Source organism: Nuphar pumila, chromosome 4 (assembly GCF_984573655.1).
Source record: "Nuphar pumila chromosome 4, dmNupPumi1.hap1.1, whole genome shotgun sequence".
NCBI classification, from domain to species: domain Eukaryota; kingdom Viridiplantae; phylum Streptophyta; class Magnoliopsida; order Nymphaeales; family Nymphaeaceae; genus Nuphar; species Nuphar pumila.
Window position 1 is genome coordinate 132796010 of NC_143252.1, and position 11192 is coordinate 132807201.

Consider the following 11192-nt stretch of genomic DNA (forward strand, 5'->3'; position numbering starts at 1 on the left):
TACTTTAAGATCTGTCATGCAATCAATATTCCCTCAATTATTCAGATTTTAAAGCAAACATCTACCAACCTGACACCCCTTTTGCCAATCAACCACCAGTTGTGATGATGACCAAAATGCCCTTCACCAAGAGAGAGAGATGTATTTACCATAGTTTTCTTAACTACAAAATATAAGATAAAACTCTAAAAACCTCATTCAAAAACCCCCCTCAATAAGTACTCAAATATTATTAAACCCTAACCACAATGTTTATCCCCAAGACCAAGCCCATAAAAGAAGAGAAAAAGATCACCAATTAGAGGGAAAAAGAAAAATAAATAAAGGAGAAAATAACCAACCCCTATCCTACCCGTAATTACAGAAGCAACCCCTTGGCGATGGCGTGGTTCGTCTTGAGGCTGGTGGTCTCGTAGACGGGAAGGTCCTTGAAGCCCACAGCCGTCAGATTCTCGAGCTCGAACAGATCGGAGCTCGAATAGCTCGCCGCGTCGTCGTCGTCGCTCTCATCATCGTCATCGTCCAATTTGGTAATGGGCGAGAGGTCGACGAGCAGGGCGGCCGATTTCCGCTGGTACTCGGCGATGAGGTCCCTCGCCCTCGCCCTCTCGCTCATGATCACCGTCGGCGGCGCCTTCTCCGGCTTTTCTCCGGCGGCGTAAAGGCATTTGTGGCCGCACGGACGTGAGTCCTCCCCCACGATGACGCTCATCGGGTAGAACCGGACCGACCTCCTAACTCCTCCTTGCCCCCTCGTCGAAGGCGTCTTACTCAGACACGACCTCGACGACGGCGTCGTGGTGGTGGAGGTCGTGGATGACGCGTACGTCCCGCGGTCGAACGTGTCTGTGATGAAGGGAGACGGGTTGTTGTTGTTGTTGTTGGTGGTGGTGGTGGAGGAGAGCTTGGCCTTCTTGGCGGTGGCGAACAGAGAGTTGAGGAAGCTGGCGATTCGGCTGCCGGGGGAGATGGGCTGCTTCGCCTTCTTCAGCTCGTTGTAGAGCTTCGACGCGCGAATTCCTCGGCTCTTCCCGAGTTCCTCGGGCTTCCGACTCGGGAAGAAATCGGTGGCAGACGGGTGCTTCTTTGGAGGGATGACCAGCGGAGGAGGGTGGTGGCCTTGAGATTGGTGGTGGTGCTTCTTTCCCGATGGTTTGGAGAGGTAGACCGACTCAGTCTCGGAAGAGGAGAGACTGCTCGACTCGGAAGACGACGAGGTAGTGGTGGTGGAGTTGGGGCGGGCGGAGCGTGAGTAAGTGGTGAAGGTGGCTGGTTTGGAGTTAAATCTGTACCCACCAGCGTCGAAGACGCCGAGCTCGGAGGCCTTCCGGCGGAGGTCGAGCTTCTCGGTTGCTTTCTTCTCGTGGGTCGTCGCCCATTTGTCGACTTGTGGGGCTTGCTTGTCTCGCATGCCGGTGGTGGTGTTGCGGTAAAGGTAGAGTTCCCCGTCGACGTCGTCGGTGGACCTGTAGATGGCGTCAAGCAGAGCAGAAGAAAAGGATGGGTTTCTCGGGTACCTTTCCTCTTTCATTTCCGACCTCCATCTCTCCATCCTCTTGCCTTAAAAATATATATATCCAGAGAGAGAGAGAGATATGCTGTCTGCTAAGAGAGAATCAAAAGCTGCAGAGAGTTGTTCCGCGGTGGGAATTGGAGAGAGGATGAGTGAGACATCCTTGCGTCTATATTTCCTTGCACTGTGGTCAGAGAGAGAGAGAGAGAGAGAGAGAGAAGGTTACGCCATCGAGATACAGAGCGCAATCGATGAGCCTCACCAGACAGAGTATGCCGCGAGACAGAGAGAGGGGGAGAGAGGCGTCGTAATAATAAAAGCAGAGGCTCACGCCTTCGTCCTTTTTTAAGATCGAGTGTGATCGCGTTCTTCCTTTTCCTTTTTAGCATATATAAACGTTTTTTGTTCCTTTCTTTTCTTAAATTTTACACAAGGCCTCCATGAAATGACGAAATTGTTCCCACTGTTCTTTGGTCCTACGAAAAATATTCGGTCAGTGGACGAAGAAGGGGTGTCTTTCCCCGTCCCAACGCTGTGCTTTCTACGTTTGACGGGGCGGGTGTTGATTTCCCCAGTGTTTTTTCCCAAGGCTTGTCACTCGATAATAAAGTGAAAAGGAAAGAAGGGGTGGGGGAGTTTTTTGGAAAACGAATTCCCTCGCGATTTTCACGGCGGGCGTGGGAAAAGGTGCGTGCCCGTTGGTCTTGGTTGATGATGACATGCTGCGACCTTAGAACCTCTGGTGTACTTTGTATTTTCCGTAGCTGTTTTCTCAGTTTTGAGAGTTGAATCTAGAGTTTCTTTTTGGTGAAATTTTCTTCTTTTTTCGGATTGATTTGATTTGTAAGGATGTCAATGAATTTGATTTCATGTGACTATAATATACATGTAGGGTTTTTAAGATCTTCAAATATCAACTGTTCATAACTTAAAAAACCCTATTTTGATGATCCAAAACATGATTCCTAACCCAAAACTATAATTTCTAGAAGGTGGGAGTAAGTGCTCACGGTAACATTACTCTTAATATAATATATGACGATAATTTAGATTCCATTGAGTTACATTTGATAAGCCAAAATCATAGCTGACAACATCTATAAGTAGAGGTCATCATCTCTCTCCTTTTATTTTTATTAGAATTCTCTAATCTCAATATCATTTTTTTCTTTCTCTACTGGTCACACCTAAGAAGTTTAACCGTGCATGTATGGTGAGATAAACGGAGCAATGCCCTCATCCTTGACATTATTCAAATCCAAATCCAAATCCGTTTAGCCAACATCCAGTTATTTGAATGTAATAGCCAACCAATTACCTCGCAACTAAAGGGGGGCGAATAGTATTTTACGAAAAAAGAGCATGCAGCAGAATCTGGCTCTACTATTGATGTTATAAATGATAAGTATGCTGCATTTAGGGTTGCTGCATACGGCGGCTTTTATAAAAGCTGTAGACAACGCATACTATTACGTCACAAAAGTACGGTGTACGACCCGACACGCAGCACGAGTACAACACGCAAGTCTAAAAGTCATTTTGAAAAATAAGAACATGCTACAGTATTTTTTTAATCAATAGAAAATAAATTATTGAAATGCATAAACCATAAAGTGTATTTTTTATTAAAAATTGATCAGGAGGCCACACATGGATTCGAACAGGAGGAGAAAGGATTTGCATTGCCCCACCTTACCACTTTATTTAAATTTATTAAAAAACTATTAAAGATATTAAAATAATGTCTCGACGTATTGGAGTCATGCTAGCAACTTAGCATACCATGTCCAGGTCACGTTACCTAAATTTGACTTTTTCTCAGCCCCCAAGATGAGAGACCTAGCCATGGCTCGGCTTACAATCACTGTCCTGGCAACTTAACATATTTTTTTTTTTATTGAAAAAACATGATCCAAGAGTCGATCCTTAGCAAACCAACTATGCTAAACATGTCTGTGAGATTATGTTGAGTCAAATTGACTTGCATAGTGAGATCACAACTACTAACAACTGTCGCAAAATATATCCTAATTAATGACAGTGAGATCCCAACTGCAAACAATTGTTGCACATTTATGTCCAAACTAATGAAAGTCACCCTGTTTGGAAACTAGTAAGTGGCATTTCAGGAAGTGACAGCTGCCAAATCTTGGATTTGACAGCTACAGCTGTCAATTCCATGATTCAGTGTAAATACACTTTTCTTCTCATCCCAAATGCATTAACTCCCATCCCAGCTACTAGTTTCCAAACAGCCACCAGGTGGTGGTTTGATTGCACAATTCATTAACTCCTATCTCAGTTCCAAGATTGCAAACAGGCCCTTACAGTCGGTGGTACCTACAATAAAGTTTGGGAGAGAAAGAGGGTGAGAGTGGCACTGATGAAAATCCCCTTTTGACTAGTTCTCACTAAAACATAGTTATGTTCAACATGATTTGTTTGCTATAAATCACACTAGTATTGCCAGAATTGATTTTTGAAGCAAACCGTTTTTTCAAAATGAGTCAGAAGAATCGGTATATATATATATATATATATATATATATATATATATATGGAAAAGTTACTAACCACAACCATTTGTGCATTGTAACATCATGCACAAAAGATATTATGACACATTATGATTTTGATAGTGTTTTTCTTGTAATTTTTAGGTTGTTTTTTTTGTCATTTTGAATCCATTATTAAATTCTTTAAGAGTCAAGACCAATTTACCTTTCTTGAAAACTACTCATGTCCAATATGAATGCAATTTCCCCTGCCAACCACTGCTTGACTAAATTGGCTACCACTCATCTGAAAATTAATCAAAGATCTGCTTCAAAATTTTGATTCATGACACACCATGAAAGAAGGGCGGAGCCAATAATTTAAGCTAAGGTGGGCATAAATGCATAGTGACCTGAGATTCTCCTCGCCCACTAGTGACTCATGAATCAGTAGAGTCAACTTAGTGACTCCGCTAATTGCATATAGTCATTTATTAACAAAAATATGAAGTATCAAATAGTTAAACTAATCTCTTCAACTATACAGTCTAACAACATCCACAAAACTCATTTTAACTTCAATCTTGCTTTCAACATTCATAAATTTATTCAAACACATTTTAACATGTCCATCAAACATTCAAACATGTAACTTCATAGTATGATCATCAATTCATTCAAAATTATAAAATTTATTTTGTTCTCATAAATTCCTTTAAGCATTCAAAGTTCAAACACAAACTTATATAATTCAAATACAAAGATAAATTCCTTCTACTAACATAGAAACATAAACTTAAATTCACTCTAACACATTCTAATATGTCCATCAAACATTCAAACATGTAACTTGATAACTTGCACAACAATTCATTCAAAAATATAAATTTATTCTCTGCTTATAAATCCTTTCAAACATTCAAAGTTCAAACACAAACACATATAATTCAAACACAAACATAAATTTCTTATAGTATTTAAATGCAAATGTAAATTCATTCAAACACATTTTATTTTTTGTATCAAACATGTAACTTAATAACGTGCCCCATCAATTCATTCTAAAATATAAATTTAGTCCTTATAAATTTATTCAAACATTCAAAGTTCAAACACAAACCCATTCATTTAAAAAATCTTTTATGAATAATGCAGTGTGACTAAGCTCAAGCTTCGATCTTAAAATGATTAAACAAGACATGGCAAAGAAACACAAACATCTTGCAAATAAATAATAATTTAATTAGTTAATCTTTCAAAAAATCTATAAAGGTCATCATAAATGTTTTATAAATAATTAAAAAAAGTACAAGCCACTCAAAAAAGAAAAATATAACATATATTTAAAAATTTTATGTCTTTTACTATTTTATCTTTATGATAAGGTCAATAAATGAAATAACTAACCCAATGAACAAGAGATAATAAAACTAATTTAAAACTAAAATATACTAACATTTTAAAAAAAAAGATCAAATAGTTACTCTAATGAATACCTTTTACAATTAGCCTAATCAATTTCTCATATTTTGAAAATCATTTATAATTGATTCATTACTAACAGTGTCAAATATGTCTTTCTCGATATAGAAAAATAATTTATATGAAAATAAACTAAACTATCAAGTGCAAAAAAAATTAAGAAACTATAAAGTGTCATATTCATAATTAGGAACCTTGCTTAAAACTAAACATGTTTTAAGTAATAAAAAAATAATTTAAAAGCTATAAAGTATTATAATAACATACATATATACTTCAAAATTTAGCTTTGTTTAATATAAAGACCAAATAAAGTACCTTTCATAGATAATGTAGTGTGAGTAAGCTTAAGTTTCAATCTGGAAATGCATTTAATAAGACGTAGCGAAGGAAATATAAATACCTTACAGATAAATACCCAATAAATTAGTCAATCTTTCAAAAATCTAAAAGGACATCATAAATGTTTTATAAATAATTAGAAAAATATAAGCCACTCAAAATGAAAAGGATCATCAACAATATTTAATAACCTAAAATACATGCTAATTGAAACAAAAAAGATAAATACACACTAATTGAAAAAAAAAACTAAAATTCTCATATATGCTAATTGGAACAAAAAGAACCTACAATTCTAAGTTCTAATCAAAGGCAAGTACTAAAAAGAAAAAATACATAACATCCTAAAAGTATAATCTAAATGCTAATTTGGGAAAAAATTGCAAAGCCTTAAACTTAAATGATAATCAAAACCCCAATTTTTACATTATCAATTGCGAATTTATGTTATTCAAGCATCTAAAATCATGTTTAATGTTAATTTAAAAACATAAAAATACTTTAATTAATATTCATATTATTTAAAATTAAAATAAAAATCAATTTTTATTAAAAATACAAAAAACTCTAAAGCCTAATTAAATATTCATGTTATTTAAAAAAACTAAATAAAAACATTAATCCTATCAAACATCATTCATAGTTTTCATGCATACACTAATTGAAACAAAAGAGGCATGTGGATTATGTATAATGCTGAATAACAAATATATAAATAACTAATTAATATTCACCTCATTAAAAACCTAAATGCTAATTAGAGGAAAAAACACAAAAAGCCTTAAACCTAAATGTTAATCAAAACCCAAATTCTTACATCATCAATTATGCATTTATGTTATTCAAGCATGTAGAATTGTGTTTAGTGTTGATTAAAAAATACAAAAATACCTAAATTAGACATTGATCTTATTTATAAACAAAATAAAATCTAAATGCTATTCAAAAAATTCTAAAACCTAATTAATATTCATGTTATTTAAAAAACTAAATAAAAACCTCAATCATAACAAAATAAAGCAATTGAAACAAAAAATAACAAAACCCCCAAAATTCTAACTAAAATAAAGCAAAAATACAAAAATAATTGATTAATATCCATCTCATTAAAAATGTAAATGCTAATTAAAAAAAATACGAAAAAACCTAAACCTAAATGTTAATCAAAACCCTAATTGTTACATCATACATTATGAATCTATGCTATTAAATCATGTAGGATCATGTTTAATGTCAATTAAAAATACAAAAATATCAAAATTAAATATTAATCTTATTTAAAAACAAAATAAAAAACTCTAAAACCTAATTAAATATTTATGTTATTTTAAAAAAACTAAATAAAAACCTCAATCTAAGCAAACATCATTCATAGTTTTTATACATAAACTAATTGAAACAAAAATAAAAAGATCCAAAATTTTAACTAAAATAAAGTATATGAATCATGTATAATATTGATTTAAAAAATGCATAAATAACTAACTAATATTCATCTCATTAAAAACGTAAATGCTAATTGAAAAAAAAATACAAAAGGCCTTAAACCAATATGCTAATCAAAACCTTAATTCTTATATCATCAATTATGCATTTATTCCCTAAATACAAGCAGAAAAAGAGAGAGTAGACCTTGTCTTGTGTGCGTTGTTGTAGCTATTGTGGCGATATATGGCCCAACTTGCAGATGTATATTATGGGGTCTCGAGCAAGGACAAAGACGCATAGAGATCATTCCCACAGGTGGTTGCAGGTAGGATGAAGGCCAAGAGACAATCAAGAGAGAAGGAAAAAAAGACGGGGGTCGAGAGAGGAGGGGCTACAAAGTTCTTTAACAAATATAATTTTTTTAGAAGTATTTTAGTTATTTTAATAAGATTGAATCCACCTAATGTTAAACACAACTAGTTTATGTTAGATTAACAATATATATATATATATATATATATATATATATATATATATATATATATATATATATATATATATATATATATATATATATATATATATGTGTGTGTGTGTGTGTGTGTGTGTTGGCAACTATATTAACACCCATAAATAATACATACAGGCAAAAGATTTAGTATTAGAGTTCACTTGTTTAGCCATTATTGTGACTTTTTTCAATTGAAAAATAACCATACTACCCCTGAGAATGGTATTTCACAATATTTCTTGGATACCCACCACTCATTTTTATTGAATTTGTGGCGTTTGTGATGATTTTACCCTTTTGCTAAAACATAGTGACTTTCATTGTCACCGATTTAGTGGAATTCAATTATGATAAAATAACAAAACTCGGTCGCAATGGAATAGCAAATCAGTTGCGATAAAATAGTTAAACTCAATTGTGAAACCTATTTGCTACAATAGTAATGAATCTGGTGGCATTGATGATTATGGTAGTGGTGGTGGTAGTCGTGATGATGGATGTAGGTGTTGGCAATGGTAATCATGGTGGTGCTGTTATCAATGGTGTGGTGGTGGCAGTGGTAATGGTGATTATGGTAATTGCAATGATAGTGGTGGCGGTAATGGTGGTGATGGCAATAGTGATGGGTGGTGATGGCAATAGTGATGGATGGTGGTGGCAATAGTAATAATACGAATGGTGACTACAACGGTGGTGATGGTGATTGGGGTGGAGTGGAAGAAAAGTAGTTAAAAAAATTGCTGGTCTCACAACTAAAATTCCCTAGTTCTGTGGCAATTAAATTTTGCAACTGAGTTTTGATAGATCAGTGATAGAAAAAGTTACTTGTATGTTACCAAAGGGGTGCAGCTTGTTTGGTAGGAGCATCTAGTACATGTCACCTTGTGTTGGGACGTTGCAAGTTTGAATCCTAATGGTATTATTGTATTATATGGTAGGGGACTGCCTAACCTCAGTTTGGCGAAAGAGTAAAATCATTAGAAATGCCACAAATTCAGTTTAAAATAAATGGGTGAGTATGTGAGAAACATTGTGCCATTTTATGGACACACTGTGAAATATCATTATTCTCAGGGGCAGTATGTTCATTTTTTTAATTGAGGTGTGTTTTTGTGTTGCAAACTAAGGAGTTTCCATAGAAATGTACAATAATTCATTTTTTTTTTGGTGTGTGTGTGTGTGTGGTGGGGGGGCTCACAGCGAAGCAAATGCAAAGGCCTCTTTTCAAAACACTCTTAAAATAAATATAGTGCCCCCTTCTTTTTTTTCAGCAACTTTTGGGGCTCAATTTGGTTTACATGGAATAAACTCTAGGTACCAATGGGGGGCTCCACGTGGTTGGTAGGAGCTGTTAGTGCACGTCTCCTTGTGGTGGGACATTGCAGGTTCAAATCCCAGTGGTATGCTGAATAATAACTGGTGGGGTCTGCCTAAACCCAGCTTGCCTTTCAAAAAAAAAAAAATAGAAGAAGACTCTAGGGGCTGTTCTGCTCAAAATTTGTCTGTGATAGGCATTGGAGTGGTGTGACACAACTGTCAGGATGATTGCATCCTGTCTTGCATGGGCCCCAAGGTTAGTCTTGCAAGCAGATCAGATATGGTCGGATATCCAATTTGAGTCCAACATGTTATTTTGGGATTTGAATCCTTTAAGTAAATTCTGAATGTGCCTTCAGATCGGATACAGATCTATTCAATCTGATCATTTTTTGTTTTGGGTCGGATTTGAATCAGTAATTTAAGTCAAATCTAGAATTGGTCTGAATCAAAATTCAATCCTGTTGCATTTTTTACATATAAATATCTTGTTTTGTTTTGGATTCAATACTATTATACGTATTTTGGATTCGGATTCAACCTTACCTGATCAGATAGGTTCAGATCTATTGTTTGCATTTGGGATTCAGATTCAGATCCGCCCTGAATCCGATCAGTTTGCACCCCTACCCACGGTGGAAGCAAACGGGGGATGCAAGCAAACCACCAAAAAGGCCGCCTTGCATCCCATTTTCATGACAAAAGTATTTCAAAGAGTCTGACAATTTGTCCAAGACAACTTGTCCCATGAGGAGTTGGTTGTCCTGAAGTATGGCATCCCAACATTCAAAATGACACCTAAAGATTTCAATACAGTACTTGCAGTGGAAAACATATACTGGTCTATTTTTTTACTCTATAAAGTCCCACAAGAGTCGAACTCATGGGATGAGGGAGGTGATCGTTTGAGAACATTGGCCGAGTTGTTTGAGGGTTGCTTGTAGGGGTGCAAACAGGTCGGATTCGAGCTGGATCCTGCTAAATCCAAAATACAAACAGTAGATTGGATTCCAAATTAGATTTGATGAGGTGAGGTGAGGTTGAATCTGAATCAGAGAAACAAGTGATGAAACTGGATCCAGAAAAAATAGAAGAAAAACAAGCTGTTTACATGTAAAAAATGCAAGCGGAATGGATTTTGATTCGGAACAATTCCATATTTGAATCCAACCTGAATCTGAAAGTAATCCAATTGAACAGATCTGAATCCGACTTGAATGCACATTCAGATTTTACTATCCAAATCTAGAAATAACATTGGACTTGGATAGGATATCCAAAAAACCCATCCAGCTGCAGCCCTAGTTGTTTGGTGCCCGAGTTGATGAGGTAGAATGAAAGATGTGCTTCTACATCGAAACTTATATATTGTTTTCTTTGATGATCCTTGCGGTTATGTTTGATACGTGGGACAAATCCCATGCAGGGACACAGCTGTCCCGGTGCGGACTTGTCCTGCGTTTAAGATTTAATGACAAAACAAGTCCCTCGGAACACGTTGGCGAATCTAGCATTCTGGACAAACACTGACTGTCCCGTCTGGGCAACGTCCGTCCAGTGAATCAAACGGTCCCGCATGTGTTGATGTGATGTGCATATGCTGCGCTGTAGTGAAGGTGTGGACATCATTTGCTGAATCCCTTTTGAGATAACAGTCATACCCCAAATTGTCAGTTTCTTCTCATCGTTTTAGTAATATGCCACTAAAATCTCATTTTCTAGCTGTTGAAGTTATTTAAAAATCAATCACTTCTGAAAATCTTTACGAACATGATGAATGGACATCAACACCTTCCAACCACTTTCTTTAATTAGGAGAAAAAATTATGGGGCCATGATGCTTACTTAGATTAATTATGGAAATAATACAAACAAGCATAGACAAATTTCATTTTGAGTGGCTTAAATCCTTCTAGGGCACACATATGTGCAATATATCAAGAATGATGGTAGCATAATCGTCCCATGGGCTACATGCCACACCAAATCTGTCTTTACTGTTGATGATAATTACAGTTCTGACAAGTATAGTTGTGGCTTAGATGGAGGCCTATGTCCATGAAGATCATGTCCCACCCTAAAGATGAACGGTTCATTTTGGTTG

The 11192-nt window shown here is 35.9% G+C and overlaps 1 protein-coding gene across 1 annotated transcript; it reads right to left on the reverse strand.

Annotated features, from left to right (window-relative positions):
- Window positions 1–358: 358 nt before the first annotated feature.
- On the reverse strand, window positions 359–1552 carry LOC149841120 (protein BIG GRAIN 1-like A). The gene has a single exon (XM_090005194.1). It carries the CDS (start codon window positions 1550–1552, stop codon window positions 359–361), a length of 1194 nt encoding a protein of 397 aa, XP_089861320.1.
- Between the last annotated feature and the right edge of the window lie 9640 nt (window positions 1553–11192).